This window comes from Drosophila montana, unplaced genomic scaffold, assembly GCF_035044405.1.
Source record: "Drosophila montana isolate Dmon_TW-CO22-7 unplaced genomic scaffold, ASM3504440v1 contig_2577_1, whole genome shotgun sequence".
Taxonomy (NCBI): Eukaryota; Metazoa; Arthropoda; class Insecta; order Diptera; family Drosophilidae; genus Drosophila; species Drosophila montana.
Window position 1 is genome coordinate 48,938 of NW_026997439.1, and position 25,714 is coordinate 74,651.

The 25,714-nt window shown below is 38.6% G+C and overlaps 3 protein-coding genes and 1 long non-coding RNA gene across 7 annotated transcripts; 2 read left to right on the top strand and 2 right to left on the bottom strand.

The window, feature by feature from the left end:
- Window positions 1-248: 248 nt before the first annotated feature.
- On the top strand, window positions 249-20,569 carry LOC135428824 (protein FAM107B). Of its 3 annotated transcripts, none has more exons than XM_064682934.1 (3): window positions 249-596; window positions 19,900-20,098; window positions 20,167-20,569. In XM_064682934.1, the coding sequence occupies exons 2-3, from the start codon at window positions 19,947-19,949 to the stop codon at window positions 20,450-20,452; spliced, it is 438 nt and encodes a 145-aa protein (XP_064539004.1). In that variant the 5' UTR covers window positions 249-596; window positions 19,900-19,946; the 3' UTR covers window positions 20,453-20,569. The 3 variants fall into 3 exon arrangements, with proteins under 3 accessions (XP_064539004.1, XP_064539005.1, XP_064539003.1); XM_064682935.1 differs by lacking the exon at window positions 249-596 and adding an exon at window positions 2,453-2,576; XM_064682933.1 differs by lacking the exon at window positions 249-596 and adding an exon at window positions 14,579-14,824.
- On the bottom strand, window positions 2,456-3,266 carry LOC135428826 (uncharacterized). Its single transcript, XR_010436331.1, has 2 exons — window positions 3,019-3,266; window positions 2,456-2,812 (listed from the first exon to the last, which is right to left on the bottom strand). It is a non-coding gene; the product is annotated as an uncharacterized LOC135428826 (long non-coding RNA).
- A 654-nt stretch (window positions 20,570-21,223) lies between the features above and the next one.
- Window positions 21,224-23,344, bottom strand: LOC135428819 (uncharacterized). The gene is made up of 5 exons (XM_064682927.1): window positions 22,650-23,344; window positions 22,337-22,479; window positions 22,177-22,265; window positions 21,339-21,644; window positions 21,224-21,280 (listed from the first exon to the last, which is right to left on the bottom strand). Exons 1-5 carry the CDS (start codon window positions 23,342-23,344, stop codon window positions 21,224-21,226), a joined length of 1,290 nt encoding a protein of 429 aa, XP_064538997.1.
- Window positions 23,345-24,262: 918 nt separating this feature from the next.
- On the top strand, window positions 24,263-25,490 carry LOC135428823 (protein AF-9-like). 2 transcript variants are annotated; one of them, XM_064682931.1, is made up of 3 exons: window positions 24,263-24,547; window positions 24,601-25,038; window positions 25,103-25,490. In XM_064682931.1, the coding sequence occupies exons 1-3, from the start codon at window positions 24,395-24,397 to the stop codon at window positions 25,382-25,384; spliced, it is 873 nt and encodes a 290-aa protein (XP_064539001.1). In that variant the 5' UTR covers window positions 24,263-24,394; the 3' UTR covers window positions 25,385-25,490. The 2 variants fall into 2 exon arrangements, with proteins under 2 accessions (XP_064539001.1, XP_064539002.1); XM_064682932.1 differs by having other exon boundaries at window positions 24,265-24,547; window positions 24,614-25,038.
- The last annotated feature ends 224 nt before the right edge of the window (window positions 25,491-25,714 follow it).

The window sequence follows — 25,714 nt, forward strand, 5'->3', positions numbered from 1 at the left end:
ATTGAAAATGCAATAAGCATAAATAAATTAAGTAAAAAATAAAACTAAACGAAGAAAGAAGTGAACAGAAAAACAAAAAACGGACGCAGCTTCCTTTCGGGAAAGGAAGTGTGTGTGTGTGTCTGTTGTGTGTGTTTTTGTTTGTTGTTATTGTGTTTGTAGCTGTTGTTTCGTATTAGGCAAGCAGCAAAACGTGATATGCAAACAACAATAACAACAACAACAACAAGACGGTTTCGCGTGTGTGCCTGACACAGCAACAAGAACAACAACAACACCAAAAACAGCAGCAGCAGCCGCCGAGACAATCGAAAATTGCGCGCCAAAAAGCAGAAGCGAAACAAAAGGATTTATAAAACATACACACACTAAAATACCAATACAGACGCAAGCAGCTGAGAGCATTCGATACAACAACAACAACAACAACAGCAGGAGCAGCAACAACAACAACAACATAGAGCAACGAAATCAAAACAGAAGCTGGCAAAGACGCAGTCTACAAAAATTCCAGTTTCATCTGACGACCGCTTAACTCACCACTGCACAAAAAGGACGCCCAGAAGGCGACGACACTTGAAGCATTTGGCTGTGTGGTGAGTTTCTTTTTGTTTTTTGTTTTTTTTGCTCGTTTTCTTTTTCGTTTTTTTTTTTAAGTGCAGTGTTTGATTTCTTTTTGAATGTCGGCGCAAACATTTGACGAAAGTGCAAAAGTCAAGGCTCCGCCGTGCCGATTATGTGACCTTTGCCAAGCATCGAGTGTGCACAGTCCTTGACAAGCCTGTCACTGGCTCTGTCTTCTCCCCCCCATCCCCCCTGTCCCTTGCAACGCACAGTGGTCACGTTTGTGCTAAAAAGTGAAGCAACTCCTTTCGATCTTTATCTTTATTGCTTAAAGTGGTTTTCAAATGCGCACAGCTAATGCAAACGGAGAAGAAGAGGAAGAACATTAGAAACACAATGCTGATTAATATACTGTGACGAAATCGCATGCATATGGATGACATATCCGCAACCCCAAGCAAATGAGTTACGTCAGGTAGAAGAAATTATCAGATAAGAGATTTATTTTTTTTTCTCGTTAAGCCTTTGTTCTCTAAGCTGCTGAATCGAATGGGGTTTGTAATTGAAACTTAACGAAGGGAGAGAGAGGGAGAGGCCTATGTGCTTCTCTTGGAGATTTACAAAATCTGCTTAGCTTAATTGCATTTGAAATTACGTGATTACTGATGAATTTGAAGCGAAAAAAATTTCCTTTTACGATAAGACAAGGCGAGGTCATCAAAAAAATACAAAAGTCACTTTATTTTTTCGTTTACTCAAAAATATTTCAAGTTTGTTACTTTATTTAATTAAATCATAAACAACAAAATATGTTTTAAATTGAGTAAATTGGTAGATTTATTTATCTGTTATGTCCATTATTTATCGCAGTCGCGAAGAGCAGAGTAGCCAGTTCTTAAAAATAGTGTGGATATATATAAGTATAAGTTTCACGTGGTGATTTATTACAAGCTTCAATAACGTATACTTCAGATATTACAATGACAATCATCTATATTAAGTAAAAAATTAAAGATTTGATGAAATACATTTCATAAAGAATCTCTTGCAATATTCGGGGATGAATTGAAAATTGTCACAAATGACCTTTGTGACCTCTAGTTGACTATATATAATCCAAAAAGACTTGACAGATTTTGCATAATAAGAAAAATAATACATGAATAATAAAATATGTGCACCGCAAATGATTTCATTTCAAATAATGTTTTAAAATAAATCCAAGCCATTTCGATGTACACCTTATCATGTACATGCCAGGCACAATATAAAAACCTTTACATTTATGACTCCAACTCTTTCCACTCCAATAATGTAACTGATAAGAGAACAGAGACACGCAGAAAAAATCCGCTTTACCAATAAAAAAACAAATTGGCCAAGCAATTATCATTTGGTGGCGATCTAACGACATTTTAGTTCACTGTGCCTTGGCCTGTGGCTCTTCATCTTCTGCTGTTGCTGCGTCCTGTGTCTGAGTGCATGTGTGTGCGTCTGTGTGTGTTGGGTGCGCCTGTGTTTGTGTGCCGGTAATCAAACGTCTAGACGGGGAGATGTTGTTGCAGCTTCTTTCGGTTCGCTCGAACCCCGCTTATCACCCGCCCCCCACTCCTCCCAAAACACGCACACAGTCACATTCAAACAGACATAACGCAACATGCTTGCACATAATCCCTTTTTATTGCGCTCTCGCCATGGAGGAGTCAAAAGACAAACAACCAAAAACCAAGTACACAGTAAAAGAGCGATAGAAAGAGAGGGAGCGAGAGAGAGCGAGTTTGAGTCCTGAAACCCGTTCTGTTCTGAGTGTGAATAATGGGCGTGGGAAACTCCACTCAACTGGCGTCGCCGTCGCAGTCGCCGCGCTCAATCATGATGAAAATAGCGCTCGTAAATTACAAAACCATGGTTTTATTTGTCAAAATTTGAAACTTATTTGAACAGGCGCCGAGCAAAGGGCAGCAAGTCGACAAACGGCAATCGGCCAGTTTCCCCAGTTCTCCAGTTACCAGGCGAGTTGTTAATTTTGTTATTTCGTATTTGCCTTTTACTGTTGTTTGTTTGTGTTGTTGTTGTTTCGGCTCTTTTTGCTTCGTGCTTGTGATTAGCATGCTAACCGCGCGCTCATTTCTTCGTATACAGACATATGTGTGTGCGTGTTTGTGCATGTGAGAGAGAGCCCTTTCGAAATCAGTCGGAGACGCACTGGAACGCACTCATATCAATATGAATTTTTGTCAATGAAATTCTAATTGGATTATATAATCGTATCAGAATTTATTTAGTGTTGTAAACCGTTGCTATGATTGATGGAGTGTGCGCCGGGCGCAATCAACCCCAAACGTTGTGTAACATGTCCGTTTGATCTGCTGTTTGATTGAGTACGCCCGCACATTCCGATCATCAATTTAATTGGGCATTACACGAAAATTATGTGCTTGTATTTGTACGTACTTTCCTTGACTGCTTCCGTCAATTTGTTTATCAGCCTTTGTAGCATAATACACTGGTTTATTGTGCAGATTCGCATTGTTATTTTTTAATCTTTGAACAGTTGTTGCGAGCACTACTAAAGCGCAATTGCCTTAAATGACGCACATGAGCTCGAGCTTAAGCTCCCGTTGTGCTTTTTCCGCTGCCAAAATGAGCAGTGTGTAGCAACAATAAGTAAATGAGCTAATTCGACGCCATTCCCACTCCCAATTGCGGTGCACGCTCGACACTCAACCCACTGGAAACGGTATTGGAATGGGAATTGGATTTGCGAAAAAAGCGCCAAGGCAAGGCCGCGACGGCCACCCAAAACAATGGGCACCAAAAGAATGAGAATGAGAATGAGCGCGAGCTTAATGAATGAATGAAGTACATAAAGCGAGTACCGTATGCAGCATGAGTTACTTTTCGGGTGCGTGGTGTGTGTGTGTGTATGTGTATGTGTGTGCGCGCGCTTTATTATATATAATTTTGTAGTTGTTTTTTAAAAGATGTCGATTAGCCGCATATGGGAATTTGTGAATGTGCCGTTGCCTTAAATGGTCATATTTTGATGTGTTATTTCAATTGCGTTTTGATTAGCCAGTTTTGAGCCTTGTGTGCTCTCTCTTTCTCTCTCTCACTCACTCTCAATCTAACCTCTGCAGTTGACCAAATGTGGCTGAGCAGCGGCTTGAGATTGTGATTCCGGCTTATGCAATTCATTATGGCCACAATTTGCCGCAGCTACAACAAAATGCAATTGAATCGTCGTTTGGTAATGAATGCCACACGGCAAGCCCCTTCTACCACCCCTCTCAACATGCCTAAGTTACTCAAAAACGAAAAAACTAAATAAAAGTGAAAACTTGTTTTGCTTTCTGCTGTTATTGTATACACAGGGTGTACATAGTTTATGGCTGCCGCTGTTGTTATTGTTTTATGTCTTGCATTTGACTTTGACTTTTCAACCGCTTGCCGTCATCATCATCTAATCATCATCATCATCAACATCATCAGCAGCAACACCAGCGACAGTGGTACAATGTGTTAACAACTGTAAATTGACTCACACATACACACACATACTTGCATATCCATTTATCACAGACAATTTGTTGGAGTCGCGCTTTTTCGGATCTGTTTTTGTACACTTTATCTGTGCGCCCGATCCATTGTTTTGGGTGGCAACCACTGTGCAATGACCAAGTCCAAAGCAACCACCAGCACCGAACCGACGTCGCGATGGCGCTTTCGATTTTTCTTGCCTTTGCAACCCCGCACGAAGTAGCAGCAACAACAAATAGAAGGAAAAAAAAAATAAATCCGTATTGAAGAAGGGGGCAAAGCGAACAAATAAGCAATACAGCTGTAAGTGCGCGACTGACGCTCTTTCGCGCTCTCTCTCTCTCTTTCTCAGTCTCTTCGACTTGTACCCCTTTTGGCACCCAGGCGAACCACAATGCCAGCGCCAAGAGAGCAAAACAACAACAAGAGCAGCGTGCGTGTGTGTGTGTGTGTCAAAAAGAAGTCTTATTGGATATATGTATTCAACATGCGCTTGCACATTTTGATGATTTCCTGTGAACATTTGGATATTTCAATGTAAAGCGACTTGTTGCATGCGAACATTTTCCATGCTACATGTGTATGGAACGCACTGTTGATGTACTGTTGTCTTCTCGCTGCTTCACTGTTAATGTTTTCTGATTATCATGTTAATGAGCTTCTTAATGAGTAACATATACATACACACAAATATACATATGTAAATACATACATATATGCATACATACAAGACATTCATTAATGAGCTTAGCAAATTCTAATGTTCTCTTGACAAAATCAAAACGAATGAGAGCATTTCGTAATACCGTTTGTTGGAACAATCAAGTTTTTGTTGTTTGTTTTTTTTGAACGGGAATTCCTTCCCAAGCGCACTTGAGCTTTAATGTTCTGTTATTTGCAGCACTTGGGGAGATTTTTGAATAAATCGCTTCGAATTTTTATAGTGTTTACTATTTCTGGTTTATTTTCAATTTCTTAAGTTCAACATTCACTGTTATAGTCAAGGAAATAAAAAGGGCGTTCTGTATCTATGAGTAAGTACTTATAAATATGAGGAAAAGTTTTAATCGAGGGATCAAATTGGAATTCCAGATTCCATCGGGAAGAAATAACGTATTATTGCACTTTTGTACAACAACAAAAATGCTTTGCCTGGAAATGGGATATATAATAATAAAAATCAAAATTATACCTACATAGTATATTGATTTATCTATGTACATCATATGATTCCTGTGCGTTGTCTTTCTATGGAAAATGTCCGCTTTAAGGATATGTAAAAAAAAAGGCCGGCTTAAAGAAAAGTTGGTCTAAGTTGTCCGTTCATTGGTAAATCCCTCCCAGTATATCTATAAGGTACTGCAAATCACGACAAGTAGCACTTTTCTATTGCTTTCTTATCTTCTAGTGGTTTTCTTATTTAACTGTGAGTAACTGTCTTCTTCTTTTCTGCTCAGCTATCGCCATACTATCTTCCTGGCGATAGGTATTAGTTTTCTTAGTGTTTGCAGGCAACAAATTTAGTTATATTTTAACTATTAAATTATGATATGTTTATGCATGGTGTGTATATATTTGTATGTACTTGCAACATTTTTTGCAAGCCCAACATCAATTAACGGCTTTGTCTGGCCAAAGTGAAAGGCCAAGTGGTCTCTTGTTTTAATTTTTCTTTCTTTTAATATTTTAATATGTAGAGTCTGTTGTTGTTGTAGCTTGAATGCGCATTTTGTTTAATTGTTTTGCTTGAATTGTTGCAATCTGTGTTTTATTGGTTAAGTGCTGCGATTTTTGAATGCGTCTCGTTCGGCTTACATAAAATGCCACACAATGTGTCTAGTATTTTGCATCCCTCTCTAACACACACACACGCACAGGCACAGGCACACACACCTGCCGCATATTTCTTGTTAAAAGCCGAACGTTGGTTTTTGAGTTTTGATTGGCTAATTTCAAGTTGTTTTTGTTGTGGTTTCGGTTAGAGCCGCCTTATGAAGGCCATTTGTTGTAATGCTCACTTACGCGCATTATGGCTCAAGATATTTCTTTCAAAGAGCCGCTGTGTGAAATATCTTGACGCTAACTTGTCGAGCGGCTGGGATTCGGCTGCAGGGGCAAGGGGCTTGCCGGAGTCTTTCAAATGTATCTAATGGCTATTATGTAATTGCATTGGCATACCATAAGGAAATCAAGTTGTATTTTTAATTGTAAGCCATAAATGATCACGTGCTATATATGCCAGGGCTGCCAGTCCCCCCAAAAAAAAAAAGAAATCGCTGGTTCAAACAAACTTTCCTCAGTTCGTAAAGCCCGTTTTTGTTTGGTTTAAGATCTGTTTTTTTCACGCAAAAGTTTAGTTCATAGTAAAACATAAATTATAAATCGGAATTTCAACCGATTCAGCTCATCTCCTATATCTTTAGAGGTAGTTCCCAATTAGATCAGCCATCGCATGTTTATGGAGAGTCGTAAAAATGTGTATTTTGTACTTGGCCAGAACCACTTTGAAGGAAACCAATCCCAAAACAGTAGCTGGCCAAACATTGTTAATGGCCAGTGAAAATTTAATGGCGTTAATTTGGCCATAAAGGTGATTTTTACAGTCCGTAGAACATAAAACGCTGCAGCGTTGGCTAATTGAGGCATTGAATGCATTTTTAATAAAGTAAATCTAGCAAATCAAAGTCTATAAAAGTGCTTACATTCACAGAATTTCATCATAATACTCGATCGTAATTCAGATAGACAAATGTGCATATATGTATTTATGTATATATATTTGCTCTTGAATCGCTTCGGCCTGCCACATGGCGATTGCGCCTCATGTATCTCTTGAAAAAAAGAACTCTATTAAATCCTCTTATCTGTCATTACGTCTACACATTTTATGTTTTACTATGGCCAACAAATATTTGCTTAAGATAAAAGAGTTCTAAATTTATGGGATTATCGTAACTTGAGATAATTTTCATAGGCAGCACATAAGAAGTATATATATATTTATTTATTCTTTTGTTTGAGCTCTCGAATATCCACACATGAAAATTTATTTAAAGCTTTTTTGTATTTTGGTCCGATTTTGATAAGCTGGCAAATTCTTAGAGTTCCCGCGATCGAGCGCACGTTCTTCGCCTGCCTCCCCTGATACGAAAATTGCTTGATTAGCTATTTTTGGTTGATTGGCTGGGTCTGGGGGGATTACGAAATTTCATTAAATTAACTATTCTGAGTTGCTCGAAAAATGCGAACGAAAAAGTGACTAAAACGCGTTCCTAATACCCTCTGCTGAAATCTTGTAGTAAGGGGTATTTAGGTTTTGGTTTACAGGGCTTATGTTTGAGAAGAAAATTAATTATAATACTGTGTTAAAAATACAATATAAAATGAAGAATAGCTTAAAGCTAATTGCACTTAACGTCCTTGGCAGCATCTTAAACTCGATAAGGGACTGAAAACTTACTATACTATTTTTTTTATCTATGTAATAGTTACATCAAGCATAGCTACAACAAAGTTCTATTACAGACAAACATACTTTTTATTATGCTATAGGACTTAAGATCTCAGCTTACTTTTCAGGAAGTCCAATCTACACAGTCAAAATAAATACTACTTATGTTGGCCGTTCCATGGTTTATTATCTGCAAAATTAGACAAGTTCTTTCAGATATCAAAAGACTTTTTACGTTTTCTGCTTCTAATGAGCATAGTTTTATTGACCGATAAGTTTTAGGTCTGTCTGGGTCTCAAAAGATTATAAGTTTCTCATAGTTGTAGATAAGCAAATTGTAAAACGTTTCAACAATCAGTCTTATCTGAATAGACAGCAGACTTTTATAAGAGTTTTAATTATTGTGCAATCTTAAATAATAACAATAATTGTATATGCCAATTGCTTTGGCGACTATCGATAGTTGTTACCGATTGTTTAACGGCGGGAAAATAAGAACTAATACCAGCTCTTGCGAAAATGTTACTAGAATATATTATAGAAAAGAAGACACTTAGTCAAAATAGCATTACGTAAGCTAAAATAAAACTTACTGATAGCTTTTTAAAATTATCGATAGTTTCGATAACTCGATAATCAGCGAATTTGCTGCTGCTTCTTCAAAGAGTGGAACATTTTTAAAGTTTTAAATAGTTAAAATAAAAGGGGTTCAATAATGGAAACTATCATTAATATTATTGGCAATCGGTAAACCATTTATAATTTGATTTAGGAATTCAATGCAGATCACAGATGAAAACTGTTTTTAGAGGATATCTACTAGTCGTACAACGTTTAGTTCGTACTTTACATAAAAGTTGTTTTATTATTTTTATTATTTTAGGAATTCAATGCATATGAAAGCTGTTGCTAGAGGGTATCTGCTAGTCGTACAACGCGTAGTTCGTAGTTTACATAAAAGTTGTTTTTGTTGCATTTAAACGTGCTGCCAGCCGCAATTTGTTTATCGAAAATGTTTATGCGCGCCGCCTTTTAGTTGTGCTTAGTGTGTGTTTTTGGTGGCTTGTTTATGGGGAATGCCGAGAACGCCGAGAACGCCACATGGGAGCCTCGGATAAGCCTCGTAATGCTCTGCTTTGTATAAACAAGCCATAGAATTTTCAGATCAGTTCGTGGAACGAGCATCGACGTGTGGAACCGTGAAAGGCGCAACCCCAACCCGGGCCAACGTTTAGCAAATTGTTTCTGGTTTTTTTTTCTTTCGGCGGACCGCAATTCACGGAAAAGGTCAGTGGGCTCGTAATATTAGCAGCTGGTCCAAAATTTAGTTACTTTTGGACTGGTAAAAACTCGGTTTGTTGCGTAATTTACAAATGTGTCCGGTTTTATTTACGATTATTTTCTTTTTGGTGGCACTTGTCGAGTGGCTGGCAAAAAACTGGCCACAAATTATACTGAAAATTGCCGCGAAACGCAACAAGACGACAAACGATGTCGGCGCGGAAAATTTCAAGTTGACTGAAAGACTGAATGAATGAACGAGTGTGCGAGTGCGAGTGTGAGTGCGAGTGAGTGTGTGGCAAACAGTGAAAGCCACTTTACGGCTGACTTACATTGTGAACTGTGTATTGTGAATGCGTTTTTGGAATGCGACTTCCTGTGGTGGCTGCTGCACATCTCCCACTGGGCGACAGTTGCACTCCCATTAGACCTCGGCCATCAGATATGGGAGACACCACATTCACAATGCCACGGGGCACAGCTAATTTCTCATTCGTCGTGAGTCAGCTGAGCGTCTAAATTGGGGGTCTCCCCCAGCTCCCTTCCTAATGGGCCACAAAATGAGCGCGCCAATAAATTCTGACACGCCACTAAAATTGAAAGAAACAAAATAAGAATATACTAAATTAGGCAGAGCTCTTCTTCGAATGGGTCACAGATTTAATACACTTATAAAAATAAAAATTAAATGCTTTTTTTTCTGAAGCTGCTTTGTGTTATTGTTATGTGAGTTTGTGTTTCTTTTGTCAAGTTTTGTAAAATATTCTGAAGACTGTTAAAGAATGCAAATTTTTTATAAACAAGATAACATATATTATATGTATATATATATATATATTTTATATATCTATGAGTATATCTATTCTTATAAATATTCTTATTATTATTGTACATTATTATAACATTCTACTCGCTCAACTAGCAGGGAATTCAAAACTGATTCAACTTCCTAGTTCAGTTGCCTTAATGCCTGGTCACTTAGGAAACCTTTCAACCCTAAAAATTATATATCTTCTATCAGTTTCCTCCAACTTTAGTTATATATGTTGTGGCCCATAATATGTTAAATGTCTGTTACAGAAAGTAATCAAATAAAAACCAATCCAGATATTAAAGTGTGTCCAGAAAATCGATCCCTACATAAGATATGTACAGCAAAATGATATGATATATGTAGCAAAAGGTTGCGACCTTTTTATATAAAGTTATTTATCAATTAATCAACTCAAGTTACTTTTACAGCAAGTTTGAAACGTAACATGTTGACTGTTGAAATTAAAATGCCCTCGGCAAAGGGTATGCTATAAGCACTCCATACAAGGTGTGCGACTGTTCGTGTGTGTGTGTGGGCGGGTCTCCTGGGGTCGAGGTCTTTAAAAAGTCGCGTGTGTCGGCTCGGCCCGTTTAATGTCAAGCAGACAAACAAGCCAATAACAATAACAATACCAATAACAAAATACAAATACAAATAATAAATACCTCTAAATGGCTATGACTAACACGCGCCTACAATGACGTCCCCGTAGGATAAGCAATTGGGGCGGACCAGGAATACTTTGGCTCTATTTAAAGTGATCGATAAAAACTCGCAATAATAACTGGGAATCGTCGCACAAGTGTGAAAATGGGCATGAGAATTGTGGTTCAAAGATTGCCTTTTGCAGTGATTAATTTGTTGCTAATTTATATAAGTATTATGCTTAAAAACGGATTCAAAAATGAGCTACAATAATTTAATTAGTATGCAATTGAATCGAGCTCTACTCAATTTAACTTTTATAGCCCCCTTTGACAAGCTGTGTGTAAATTATTTTGATACTTTTTCAAATAGTTTTGTAGGTTTCCAAATTTCGATTGATAACAATTTATATATTTTGAATAATGTCATGCCCCTTTGGAAACATCCCTGAACATATATATACATATATATATATATATGTATTCTTGATCAGGAAGATGACCTGAATAGGGCGCATTAAGTCAGTTTGAATAAAAAACGATAACTACAAATGCTAGAGGTTGAAATTTGTAAATATATATTCTTGATTACCAAACGCATCACAAGTTTATCATTGCTTCTTCAGTTTTGACAATGTAGATAAATATCGATTTAGAGACACGGTTTGTTAGACTTAACTCGAATATTATAAGAGTAAGATACATCAAACTTGATATGTAGACACAGAATAAGACTATTTCTCTTTTATATACATATACATATATATGTTATATATATTTTTTATTCACTTGTTAAATTTGATAACTTATTGATACAATGATATAAATAATATAATATATTTTACATATAAATATATGTATATTTGAATTTCAGTTCTATGTGTTGTAGCTGCAAACATAAGTTTTTATTTTTGAGAGAAATATTTATATATACATAGCTTGTTTATATTTTATTTTCCATATATCTATTTACAATAATTATTTTTTTTATTATAATTATAATTAATTCAAAATTTTTCAATAGTTTTTTGCTAATGCTAGACAATTATTAATACTTTTTCATTCTTTTGTTCAACAATTTAGCATATTTTGTTTTTCAACTTGCGCAAATATTTTGCAAATTTCTCTTGTTTCCTATTATTTATTTATTAGTTTCTTTTCTTTTTCTTGAAATAGGGCACAGCTCCATTAACATATGCGTTTGTTTTTATTGAATTAATTAACTTTATTTTTGTTTATTGGAATATCTTGAACATTATTCATACAATAACTGCTCGGAAATTGGAACAATTGTGGCTTTTTTTTATAATTTCAAAACCTCACAAAAATTGGGTCAAAGCAAACATTATTCTTGCAAAATAGGTAGCTCATTTACTTTTAAAATATTTACAAAAATTGCGTAAATATGTTTTATTTAAATTTTATACCGTAACGTTCTAATTAGCAAGCGTTCGCTGTATTAAAATATTTTTAAAAAATTTGCTTACATTAAAGATTGCTTAAAAATAAACAACAATTTTTATGGTCAAAAATTAAACAAAAGTTTCGCCTTGAAGTAAAATAAATAAAAATGTTTATTGATCAGTTCTGTGCTCTAAACAGGCGCAAATAATCGGACGCGCATAATTTCCAGACAGACGACCAATCTAGTGTCTATATAATATATATTTGTAGATATACATATATGTAATATATGTATATTCAAGTGTAACGCACCCCGTTCAGCTTTTGGCTAGACAGGGAACCGGGCTGCAACGCGTTGCCCCAGCTGATAACTGATAAGAGCTGCCAGCTACCCCCCTTTTGGAATGGGGAAAGAAACACTCCCCCTCCCTCCCTCCCTCCTTCGCTCCTTCAAAACACACACGCGGAGAGAGCAACAACAAAGCTTCTGTGTGATTTTGCCTGGCTTACAAATATTTGTCGGTCGTTGTTGGCGTTTTCTGCTATCCTGTTGAAAAATCAGGGAAATCTATTTATTGATGTTTTTCGCCAAGTGGCAAATGGCGGACAGGGCTGCCGACAACTGGCAGCCCTGGGCAACAGGCCTGACGTGGTGACGTCAACAGGAGGCGAGGTGAGGCGAGGCGAGGCGAGGCGCCGCGACCCCTACGACATCAAGGAGAGAGCTTTGAAGCTTTCGACACAAAGCTTTTGTTTTGTTCAAACAATGCCGTCTGCTCCTGTGCCGAGGACGTCATTGCTCCTGTTTGTGTCTCCTGTTGCTCCTGCGCGCCGTCAGCTTTGGCTGGTTGCTGTGCGCCTGTTGTTTTGAGGCGGAGTATTTGAGTTAGAGTTTGTTGAATGGCGCGCTTCGCTTTGCCCCACCGGGCCCCAACTAACCCCAGAGTGCTGCAACTCAAACTCAAACTCAAACGGTTTCCTCCCTCCCTCCAACGCCTGGAGAAGTGACTGGAGTGGAGTGCTGCTGGGGCTGTGCTGCGCTCTGCTGTGCTGTGCGGCTGGAGTCAAGACAAGAAGTTGAATGTCTTAGACGCTGCATCTTCTCGCCCGACCATTTGCCTCGCGCGGGCATTCGTGTGCGTGTTTTCCATGGCCCGCAAAGCGGCCATTTTCTCCATGGAGCCAATTAGCACCAGGCGAACAGCAAGCGCCCAGACGGCGTCTGCCATTTTTGGCGAGGGCTGGGCGGTGGATGTGAGGTTTTCCTGGGCTGACTGGCTGCTCCTATGCTTGCCCCTGAAACTGTGCGCACACACAGATACACACACACACACCCACACACAACTGGCTGCCAGAGAGCCAATCACGCCACACGCAGCTTCCGTCGAGCTTTGGCCTTGCCCACGTGAACAGCAGCTGCGACAACAAAATGTCTGCAGGTCAAGGCAACGCGATGCATGCCACATGAGCCAACTTTGCAGACTCCCAATGCACTCGCAAAAAAACTATAACAATAGAGTAGAAAAGGCTGACATTGAACAAGACAGATTTTTCATTTTTCAATTAATTTTATTAGATATTTTATTGCATATTTTATTCAGCTTCAGTTTATAAATGCGGTAAAAACTTCTAAGATTTGCATTAAAGTGGAAATATATTGTTGTTCTTATTGTAGTTTTAATATGGCAATAATGTCTTATTATTTTTTTACTCATTTCTCTTTTATATATTTATATATTCTATAAATATATTCATAAGGCATAATTTACGAACGATTTACAAGATTTAAATGCTCAGATTTCTTCATATAAAAATATTTGTACTTTTAAATGTATAAATTATTTTTATGTGATGCTTGTCATAGAGAATTGACGAGCTAAAAAAGAGTTCTATGGAAAATATGGAAAATTATTGAATATATTTGCCATAAAATAGGCTATGAAATTGTTAAATATAAATTTGTATAGATTCGAATAAGGTCTTTTTATGCATATTAAGCAAAGACATAACAAAGCTCGTATTTCAGATCAACTTCCTTAGTAGGCGCTAGGGTCTTGGCTGACAATCACAAGGAAGCGCCTCCATAGATTAGGTTGATATATTCATCAAACTATAAAAATTGATGAACTGCAAATTCTGGCGAAATTGCTCAGTGTATAAATGCTGCAAGCTGCACATGTGTGCTGCAAGGCTGCTAATTTGATTTTGGGCTTTTGTTGTAAGGGTTGGGTTTAAGGAGGGGTTGCGGCGGGTTGTGCTCGAACAAAAGCTTTCACTTTCGTTGCATGCAGCCAGGATGAAACAATGGATGCGTTTTTGCATGTTGCCCCAGCCGGTTGCTTTTGCCATTCGTGGCTCACAAATTTGGGTCAGTTGTCGCCCCATTGGCGCAACATTGCATAAGCCCGCGCTCTGCCACCCATTTCGGGTGTTGGTTCTCTCTCGTTCCCTCTCTTGCTCGTTGTGCTTTTTTGTCTCTGCTTGCTTTCTTTCTGATGTTGCAACAAATGAGGAAGCCTAAAATAGCAGAAACGCAGCCGCATTACGTGGGCTGTCGCCGCGCTGCACTCGTCGCCGTTAATCGATTGCAGGCATTTGCCACGCCGAGTCCGAGCCCGAGTCGGAGACCGAGTCCGGCTAGCTGGCCGGGCCAGTTTGAAGCCATAAGTCGCATTGATAAGAACACCAGCTGAAAGCGAAAGCGAAAGCGGCAGCAAACCGTGGGGCAAGTGAAAATACAAGTGGCAACTGTGTCTTAGTCTCACCTGTGAATGCAGCTGCCACCATCAGCAATTGGATGCAACATAGAACAACAGCAAGAGCAACAGAAATAATAAGATAACAGCTGATTTGCCATTGGCAATTGGCCAAGTTAAGTCAAACTCGGTCTAAAAGAGGAGAGGCAAAAACTCAGTAACAGTTGTCTTGGTGTGTTTTTTTTATATATCTAGGAAATCTTACAAATTTCCTTGTTAGTTTTTAATCCAAATTCAAGTGCTATTATCCTCTTGCTTATTACATACCTTGACTATATAGTTATACCTGTTTATAATAAATCAACAAACATGCAACGTCCGGTGCCGCACATCTCCTCGAGCATCATGAGCCGCATGTCGATCTTTGAAAGTGAGTCTAACAACAAAAATTCGATATCTCCTTGCCTTCTTTGTATGCCCCATTCTGAAGCTAAACAAATACATTTTTTAAGCACAACAAATTTTGTGCCTGCGTGTGTATATCTGTGTGTGTGCAGGTGAAATCTTGTATGTGTGTGTGTGTGTGTCTTAGCCTGGTCGTAAATAAACCGAAATGTCTTGCAAATGCATGGTAGAGCGTGTTGCAGATGCCTTTCAAGATATTGGCTATAGATCTTTTGTGCTCAGGGCAAAATACAAGTGTACTTCAAGCGGGAGAAATCTAATTTTAAAAGATCAACTCTTCGAGATACTCTGTGTAATTAAATATGGGTATTCAATTGACGTCTCACAAAGTTAACATAAAACTTGATTCTGTCGCCGCCTTATGGCTAATGCAACAGGCTAATACAAGAGAAATTTACATTTAAAGTAACATTTTCTTTGTTTTTACTCAGACGTAGTTACTTGACTTTTCAAGAAACAAGAACTTTGACATTAGTTGGAGTAAAAACCTAACGCAAGAAGTTTATGTCTTGTAATTTATAAAAACTTTTCTACTCGTGATTTCTGTTTGGCATTTCGTTTTATTTTTCATGATTATCTAATGCGCATCCAGTATTTTGTACTTTTCATTTTTCTTACAGCGATCTGGCAACTTGAAATTCGTAAGTTGGCTGCGTCAACAACTTTAATTGAAGGCTTCACAAGTTAAAATCTATATTTATTTGTTCTTCTAAATTTCAAGAATTTTCTAATAACAGCATTTACGGAATGAGCTGTACTCTCAAAATAACTAACAATTTAAAAAAGGTGGCAACGCTCGCGAAAATATCAAATCGATTAAATTCAATTGCAATTCATACGACTTTATTTTAAGAGCCTCATTAACTAACAAACTCGAGATAAGGTCTTTAAAATTGCAACTTTTGCCTGGGAAAAAGTTAAATATACTTGAGGGTTGCCAGACGTTTTTTTTTCGCAAGCTGTTAAGTTGGTTGTGCTTCACTAGTTTATAAATTGCAGTTTGGTCAACTTTCCGGTTTAATTCGAATACGAAAACGTGTTTTTGATTGCATTTTCGATTCATCGCATGCGGTTAATTAAATAAAATGCACAGAGCAGGCAGCAAGATTAAGACTTTTAATTGCTCACACTGTCAAGTGTTGTAAAATGCTTTATAAACGAAAAACCTAGCTAAAAAATTTGGGATATGGTAAGGTATTTTTGTTAACTTTATTTAATATATGAAATGCTTAACATAGTTTAAATTATTTATATTATTATAAATACTTATAACATTTATTATTATAACATTGTTGAAAAACGTCGGATTCTATAGTACTGTGAACGCATTTTTTTCTTAGAAATTACTTTTAAAAAAAGTTAATACTGCTGAAAAATAATACTAGTTAAAATATTTATAACATTGTCAGTACTGAAAAACCTCAGCTTGATATTGTGCTCCAGACAATTCTTGTGAGTTTGCTTGAACTCATTTGCAGTGCTGGAAAATGTGAAAAGTTCAAACAGTTCACCAATTCGTTCAGCTTAAAAGACAGCTGCAGTTGCTTTCAATTGAGAAATGTCAGTTAATTGTGTCGGCTAATAACGAGACAACTTCAGTGAAGCCATCAACAAAGGGTCTGCCTGCTTAAAGCAGCCAATTGAGCAGCTGAAAGTTCGAATTGACATACACGCACATGCATACATATATGCACATACATATATACATATATGTATATATATTTGGTGCAGCCATCAATCAAACCATTTCCTAAAAGTCGCTGCACACAATTACAACAAATTATCACTAATTTAACAATAGGTTTTAAATTTGTTCAAAATGTTGGCCTTTGTTTGGCAGATTATTATTATTTTTTCTTTTTTGGAAAATGGCCATGAATCAGGCGAGCTAACCTTTAACCTTTCAGCTCTTGATAACCAGCAGCTGCGGAATTATGAAATATGCTGCAGTCTTTAACATATTGTCATGTGACCCAATCGAAAATTGTATGCAAATCTCAATTGATTGATTGATTTGCCGTTTGACATGTTTACCATTTCCAGAAAGAAGAAAAGGCTATCTTCGACACACCGCAGAATTTATACCCTATCAAAGACATTTGGATTGGAAATATTTTAATACGAAAGTTTTATTTGCGATCGATTTAGTAGTCGCTGTTGATCAGGAATATATATGTATTAAAAACATTGGCTTAGTCGCTACTATTGAGGAATTTATATATATACTTCATAGGGAGGGAGAATTAAGACCTTCCAAGCATGTGGCTCAGCCTCTACTAATCAGGAATATATATACCTTATAATATCCTTCCACACATGTGGCTTAGTCGCTACAGATCAGGTATATATGTATATACCATATAGGGACAGAGAATTAATAACCTATCAAACGTGTGGCTTAGAAATGCTTTGATACGAAAGTTTCTTTTTCGACCGACTGATCAGGAATATGTATCCTATATAGGCCCTGGTTTCCTGAGAAGTGTCACATCTGAATACCCGCTGCAAGCGTATAAAAATTCCGTGGGTTCAACAAGCTGAGGGAGGGCCTCACACCAGTTGGAGGCGGTTGCAATGCAATGCACTGCACTGCCAGACAGAGACTATAAATGGTTTTCACTGTGCCACAGTTGGGCATGCAGACATGGACGACTCCGAATGCGATTACGATGACGATGTCGATGTCGATGACGATTACGCGCTGCAGTCTAACAAGTTTTCACTTGCGCAATTCGCGCAATTTCAGGCCCAGTCCAAAGCCCGGTTGCAGACCCGCTGCCTTATTGGAAGAACCCATGGGTGTACTCATTAGAGTTGTGCGTGTGTGTGTGTGTTGGTGTGAAATTAAGGCAAATGAAATAACAGTCGAGTCTTTATAAGGGTGTCGTCCCCTCCCATGCCAAACAACTAATTATATGCAATTTGTTTTCATCGAGTTGCTCCATGTCCGATTCGACCCACAATGTCCCAGACAACTGCAAGCGGCGACTTCTTGTTGTGCCTCTCTCTCTCTTCAAATATCTCCCTCTCTTTCTCTGTGTGTATTTAATTTATCATATGAAAACTTGTAATATTATCAAGCAAACAAGCAGCGCACTCGCATTGTTTTTAGGTGTCTGAATGAAAGTTTTTTTTTGAGCTGTTTGTCTTGGAACAAGTTTATGGCCATGGAAAATTTGTGTTTATTTCGTATGACCCGCAATGCAAGAAAGTTAATAGAACTAAGCGCGTTTCAAGTTAAACTAGGCATGACATTCGAGTACAGTTAGCCCCAACTCATATATCAGACTCCGCGACATATAGCATAATTGAAAACTTTACGCTTCCAGTCATATGCATAGAGGTTAATGATGAAAAACTATGTTCCAACATTTTCCAGTTGCAGCAATCAATGCAAACGCTTTGTTTTGCCCTTAAGCCCTAGGTCTTTCAGTTTATGATAAACATTTGACTAAGCCCCAACGAACTTGGCAAACTAAAGAGCTAGACTCGGAAAATTTGGTGTGTGGAGTGGCGAGTGGTAAAGAGTTTGATAGCTGATTCACTTTCTTAGGCTATGAATAGAGTTCTTTATGGAACTCGGAGATTTGAAAAGTTAGAGAGACAGCAAATTTAATATGTGAATGCCTCAACTGTGCCCAGTCAACTATCTCAATAGAGTTCAGAAATTTCGAGGAACTCTGCTATATTTTTTCCAGTTGCCTCTTTCCACTTTTTTAGGTTCTTTGCTGCTTTAAGCTACTTCGCACCTCATTGAACTAAGAAGCTATAAGAGTTAAATTAAGCACATTTGGTATGCGGATGCCTTGTTCGGTTATATTCATACTCTGATAAGGTTTAGCATTGAACTCTGCAATTATAAGTACCTCAGCTAGAATATTGGGTATATAGGTTCAGCTCTAATATAATATAATAATATTAGACAGGAAAGTTGCTCATATGAAAAAATAGCACTCCGTTTTCTCGAAATTCCTCACCAAACTATTAAATTGAAACACTGTAAATGTTTTCTCATATATATAAATATTTATATAGAAATATGATGGGCCGATGCCAACAGTTCCGTTGAACTCAGACACTTAAAAAGCTAGGGCCATTAAATTTGGTATGCAAAATTCTTGTATATGTTTGTATTTCCCCCCTTCCCCGCTTGCCGCAGACTATTTAGCATATTTTTGCAGAGTATACGAAAAATATTTGTTCATATGCCACCAGACATTATTTTAAATGGTTTCCGCATTGATTTCACGCTCTTTATTAGTTAAAGTTTTGTATTCATTGTTGGTTGGTAAAAGATTGTAAAACATTTAGAACAAATTGCAGATACGCATAAATTTGAACGACTTTCACATCTCGCGATTGTCTCATCAGCGATTCTCAACGGCAGTTTGTCCCCTTATCAACACCTATTAATCTAGTTTAAGTTCTGGTTCTGGGCTTAAACCAAAGTTTTTATTTTTTTGTATATATATATTTTATACTATTTTTTTGCTCCAGAAATGTGCGCCCAAATGTGGGTTATTATGACGGGGGGTGAACAAAGCAGTTTTGCGGCCAAAGAAAGAATCTTGAAATTGACGACTTGTCGGTCGGCTTTGCTCGGCCATTGCCTTTGGCTTTAAGCTGATTGCTGTTGGTGTTGTTTTTTGTAACAGATAGGCAGTTTTTGTTGTTGTAGTTGTTTTTTTTTTGTGTAACAACAAATTGACAATGACATGAATGCAAAGAAATATTTAACCTTAATAAACGGGCGACAGTCAAGACAGTCAAGTCGAGGCAGACATCGGCCAAGACATTTTCCGCTCTTTTGTTGTGTGGCTCGTATTTTATAAGAGCTTCTCCTTGTTGTTGTTTTTGTTGTTGTTCTTGCTGCTGCTGCTGCTGCTGCTGCTGCTGCTGTTGTGCATTGTTTGATTTATGGAACGAAGGCCAAGTGCCAATTAAACTTAGTAACTGGCCAGATTATTTTTCAATTCTTGTAGAAAGTTCAACAAGTCAGCGACATTTATATTGATCAACGGTTTTTTTTTTTTTTTACAGATACGGCAGCGCGAACGCATTGCTTGGCTGAGAACGTAACTGGCACCATGATGTCCATGTCCAGTTCGCCGCCAGCGACGCCCACGGGTGTCCAGACCGATGCCGAGGGTCTCATATTGCCAAAGAAGCTGATCAATCCCTGCATTGAGAATACCGATCGCAAGGAGCTGCATCGCGAGCTCAAGTTCAATGCGCGCATGTGAGTACAAACTGAAATTTGATTTGCTTAACAAGATCCTTTGACCAATTCCCATCTGATTGTTGCAGTGGCAAGAGTGTGCTCAACCAGAAGACGGAACTGCAGCGCGCCTACGAGAAGCAAAAGGAGCGTCATGCGGCGGCGGCGGCGGCGGCGGCAATCGAACAGCATTCGCCCGAAGCGGAGCTGGCCGGTCTCCAGGGCGAGCTGGGACGCGTGATCATGGAGCGTGCCCAGAAGCATGGCGCGGCGGCACAGAAACAGAATGCCGAGGATGCCGAGGAGCGGCAATATGTCAATCCCGAGTATCTAAATGTGCGCGCCAAGCTGCGCACGGCGCATGCGCCCAACTAAAACAATTAAAAGCAAAAAAACAAATCTGTAATCTTTGAAAATCTAATCTTTAGTTGTGACCCAACCAAATTTCTGTTTAATTAACTCGAAAGTTTTATGTGTGTGTTACCCATCAAATAGTTCTTTTTATTTAACTCGAAGAACGATAAGGTTAATATTTTGATATTGATATTATTAATTGATAGTTAATAAGTACTAAGTTGATGTCTAGTTTATCTTTTGTTCTATGTTAATGACGAAAGCTTATGATAATTATTATTATTATGGTTATTATGATTTCTGCTGTGCGTGTATAAAAAATGTATAAAGTTTTAGTTGTTTAAAGCATTTCTTCTTCCAATAACAAAAAAGGTCTTACGAATTGGCTGAATGAGTGTCTGTAAGTTGTACGTTTAGGTATTAGTCATAGGATGCGATCGATATTGATATGATAAACAGGGCAGTCGAGGATTTTAGTATCGTAAGCTGAACGATTGTTTCGATGTGAAACCAGAGAGTTATAATACTTACTATATAGTATGTATGTATGTGTATATGAACTATTTTATGTCAAGCGACGTTTTCAAATGAAATTGTTGCAGTTGCAAAGAAAAATTGATAAACAAACAAAAACAAAAAAAAAAAAAGTACTATATATACAATATATATCTATATACACAAATTTAGTTTTCTGGTATTAATAAATTTTATTGTAGCTAAACGTTAAGCAAAATGTTTTTTCTCATTATGTTTTTCTAAATATTTTATAAACTAAACTATTTATTTTTTGTTTCATCCTTTTCGAAGATTTTTTGAGATCTTTTTTGAGACACGAGTCGATATTCGTTCCTGGTAAAGAAAGTTGTGCTTAATTTCATATAATAGGCAGGAACTCACTCTCACTTACCGTGACTCGCTTGGGCTCTTCTTCTTGGCTGGTAAGAATCTCCCTTACCTCTGCAATTTTTCGATGAAACACGGGCACTTGGCTCTTGCAAAAAGCTAGATCATCTTTGACTTTGATCAACTTGTTGCGTGTCAAATTAATCTCGTTGTCGACTAGCTCCATACTCTCCTCGTATGCCTGCTCGGTCTCAGCGATGCGTCCCTTGTAATTGTTGATCTCCAAATCATAGGCCAGGTTTGTGGTATCGCAAAGGTAGCGAACTTCCGTGAGATTCTCTTTGAAATAGTTCAACTGGTCTGAGATCTCCTGTCAGAAAAAAGAAAATTCATTGAAATGATTGGATAAAAAGATCATCTTTTTGGAATAAATCTGAACTAAATTAAAGTTCTGTTGAACTTTTCAAAGTAATTATCAATAGATGCCTTAATCTTAATAGCGAATTGTTTGTAGAATTCCCTTAATATTTGAGATATTAATTTGTGGCATTTTATTGGGACAGTTACTTTGAATATCAGGTTACATAATAAAATTGATTTCACATTCACATTTTATCAGAATATATATTAAATTATTAGGACACATAGGATATATAATTAATAACATTTAATATAAATATTAAATGTATATAAACTAATTGTAAAGTGTAATCAAGGCCAGAGAGCTAACATTTTCACAGGTTTTGAGTATACGTCCACGTAAACAGACGGAAATTAAGTGGAAATAAGTGATTTAAAAATAATAATTAGGCCCAACTTAGCCTCCAGTGCTACATAATTGTTTCATTAGGGTCTATAGCAATCGTAAAATATTCGAAATATTATAAAATTAAAAATGTTACCTTATTGCGAAATTCATCATGCAAGTTGGACTGCTCCATTATTGATTGCGCCCAGTTTATCTTGTAGCGTGCCTCGATTGGTGCCAAACCTAGCGGCATTAAAAGGATTAATATCAGATCTAAGAGTCAAGTATAATCAACTATCTAAACGTGTGCTTACAATCCATGTAATGGATTTTCGCTTGTCCGCCCGGATTGCCAAAACGTGATGTCTGCTGCATAGCCTTTGTTAGTTGATTATGATGCGCCTCAGCTTCCCTCTGGGAACTCGACAACAGCTCCATAACATCCACTTGGGCATCTCTGTAAAAACGAATGGTTGAGGTTTGCTTTAGATCCCGACTAGTGTATTATAGCATATAAATTTGAGTTTCTTGGAATTTCTTCGTGTAATAATTACAGATAGTTTATCATTCCAATTTGCTATATCCGTATTTTCTTAAGGATCAATGCGTGTCAACTGGTTAACTTACTTTATAACTAACATGGACCTGCTGCAGATGTTGCGCTTGGCCTTAAAATCCTCATACACAGCATCAATGAGCCGTATGACTTCCTTGAGATCCATGCGAAACTTGAAGCAGTCCATTTGACCCTTCAGCTCCAATTCAATGGTGTCCAGGTATACCGTATTGCGTATATTGAAGCGCATGAAATAGTCCTTGAGGGACCAGCTGAACATGCGAATGGAACGATCGACATTCGACTTTAACCTCCACATCTCACGCACCACGGCCATCCGGTTCTTGAGCTCCGTCAGCTGAAAGAGCACGGCCACAAAGCCGATGGCCTTGGCTATGCTGCCGTAGCGTTCCGTTAGCATCTTGTTTAGGACCGATGTGGGCAATTTGTCGTCTTGCAATACGGGTTTTATGGATAGCCTTGCTTGCCTGCTTGGGATTATGGCGGCGCGATGTTTTACAAATTCGTCCACGATCCTCGCCTCGACACCGCTTCCAACTTGTTTGGACAATATGCTATCATCGGACGTTATGGACGCTTCCTCCATAAATTCGACCGAGCCATATGAAATGGGCTCTTGCGGCGGGAGCAACTCCCTGAGGAACGCATCGCGACACTGATCGGGTGGTTGCGGTGGCAGGGGATATAGTCTATCCAGCCGTTCCTCGTCGGTTAGCGTGTGTTTCCTAGTTCGACGAACTGACATGGTACTTAATATGCTAAAAAAGAGTTCTTGTATATTTTGAATGGATTCGATGGATTTGTTTGTTGTGTTGATGTTGATGTTGCCTTCTGTCTGACATTCGGCTTGCTATGATATTTCCTACACATTCTAATAATCCGCAGGATATCTACAGAGTCCACGGGATATATATAGAACGAGAAAGAAACGCTACTTTCCACTTACCGGCTTACAATATATTTGCATATTTTCTATATTTCTATAGTTATCAAATCATATGTTATTGGTCCTACTAATTGGGGGCCTTTATATTCGGGAATTTAATTATCAGAGCCTTGTTTTATGCGGCATCTATATCCGCTCGATGTCCCGATCATTCGTTTAAGTATATACTCGAAAGCTAAAGGATTTTTTCAAAAAATGCTGGGATGTAAAACACAGTCAATATTATAGTCGGTAAGGAGGAACATTAATTCCCGATGATCCCAAAACTTCATGACACTTCCCAAATATCCCAAAGTTCCCAAAAAATGCACAAAAGGATTTCTCTCTTGACTTCATTTCAAAGATTTGCATTTGTTTCTATTGAGCGATGGTGAGAAAAGATCATTATTTGGCACATGCGGGACGAAGCTCCTTCGATATAATAACATTTCAGGGATTAGATTGCTTAGACCCGCGCCCATCTCTAATCTGTACGATCTCAGGAACTATTAAAGCTAGGTTCTTTAGGTTTTTACCAAACTGGTTCTTGAAAATTTAATGTATTTGAATTTCTGTAGATCTACTTTCGATTGTAAAATTGGGCATATTTATTGAAAGAATTATAAGCGATAGTTTATAATATTCGAACTAGATTTGCTTCTACAACAACCTTTCAGAACTCAGAAATATATTTCAGATTGTATGTACAGTATGCATGTGGCTGTGTCGAGCCTCTTGGATAAGTGAATTATCAATTTGAGTATTTTCTGAAGATAAGAGATAAGTGTTTCAGTGTCGGATCGTAGCAAGCTTGGCGGACAATTTGAAAAACGTTTGGGTATTTCCATTTAGTTCGTTTACAAGCGTACAATGTATAGACCGTGTTTAAAATCTAAAGTATTTGAAAATCCAAATCCATTTATGTGGTGCAGCAAGGAAGGCAGCGGCGCCAACTTTTCGGCATCCAATTCCATTGGCGATTGGTCAATTCCAGACTGCAAGGAGGCTGCGGACGGCGATCAGGTAACCACAGCGCGAACCCCATGACAGCTAACGCCTAGCCTAACTGCCACCAGGCTCCCCCAACAGCCATTGTCATCGTTGAGCCCCGCCAGATGCGCATTGCAACCACCAACACCACCAACACCACCAGCTCCACCACCACCACGACCATGACCACCATGACCAGCAGCAGCAGCAGCAGCGGCAGCAGCAGCAGCAGCAGTAGCAGCAGCAGTAGCAGCAGTAGCAGTAGTAGCGCTGGTAGCGATGCTATTGGCTCCAGCATCTCGAATGGGCACACGCCCGAATGGTTCATGCTGCCGCAGGCCGTGGATGTGAACAACGATGTGATGCGTCTGGTGAGCAGCCTCTCGACGGTGGTCCAAATACTGACCAGAATGACCAATGCAGCGGCCCAGGAGCTGCGCCAGCATCCCGAACGCGAGGAGGGCTTCCAGGGATTGCGCCTGCTGCTCAACTATGCCGATCAGATGTATACCACACTGTTGCAGGTAGGTCGAAACGTCTTGAGAGGAGACAGAGAAAGACAGATAATAATTGTGCTCCGATTTGTAGCCGCAGCCGTTTTCGTCGGAGCGGCCAGCATCGCCGAACAGGAGTGTCACCGCCCAGCCCTATAGTCTGTTCCATCATTTGTTTGAGCCCATGCTGGGCAACCAGGAGCGAGAGGAAGAGGTGTCGGCGCGACAATTGCAGCCGGCGGCGGGGCGTTCGTTTCCGTATCGCGTTGTGGCTGTGGCGGCCAGTGCTGCAGTTGCTGCACCTGGCCAGGAATCAAACGGGTCGATTGCACCCACATCAGAGTTTGGCGCGAATGTGAATCAAATTCGAAATTGACATGGCGACACAGACGCACTGCATCGATGCGGCTTAAATTGTTTGTGAATATAATAATTGCTGCATGCCTGCATCCAACAAAAATATACATGAGAACAGCATGAGACCTCCACTCGTTTTCCCCTATTAAACAAAAACAAAAACAAAAACCAAAAAGCCCTGTGCTCAATTCCACAAAGACAAACTACACTGTATGTGCCCCACTCAGACGGCATTCTTGTTGGCTCTCACTGTACGGACAGAAGCTAACAGTACAAGTGCAGAGACATGTAAATTACGACCCGTGCCTGGTGTCAGTCAATGTTAACATTACAATAGCCGCGCGCAGCG

Coding starts and splice junctions, on each gene's coding strand:
- LOC135428824 (XM_064682933.1), top strand. CDS start 14,764: ATGCAACGTCCGGTGCCGCACATCTCCTCGAGCATCATGAGCCGCATG. Junction 14,825..19,899: donor CCGCATGTCGATCTTTGAAA/GTGAGTCTAACA, acceptor TTTTTTTTACAG/ATACGGCAGCGCGAACGCAT. Junction 20,099..20,166: donor CTCAAGTTCAATGCGCGCAT/GTGAGTACAAAC, acceptor TGATTGTTGCAG/TGGCAAGAGTGTGCTCAACC.
- LOC135428819 (XM_064682927.1), bottom strand. CDS start 23,344: ATGTCAGTTCGTCGAACTAGGAAACACACGCTAACCGACGAGGAACGG. Junction 22,480..22,649: donor AGGTCCATGTTAGTTATAAA/GTAAGTTAACCA, acceptor TCGTTTTTACAG/AGATGCCCAAGTGGATGTTA. Junction 22,266..22,336: donor GAAAATCCATTACATGGATT/GTAAGCACACGT, acceptor TAATGCCGCTAG/GTTTGGCACCAATCGAGGCA.
- LOC135428823 (XM_064682931.1), top strand. CDS start 24,395: ATGTATAGACCGTGTTTAAAATCTAAAGTATTTGAAAATCCAAATCCA. Junction 24,548..24,600: donor AGGCTGCGGACGGCGATCAG/GTAACCACAGCG, acceptor AACTGCCACCAG/GCTCCCCCAACAGCCATTGT. Junction 25,039..25,102: donor TGTATACCACACTGTTGCAG/GTAGGTCGAAAC, acceptor TCCGATTTGTAG/CCGCAGCCGTTTTCGTCGGA.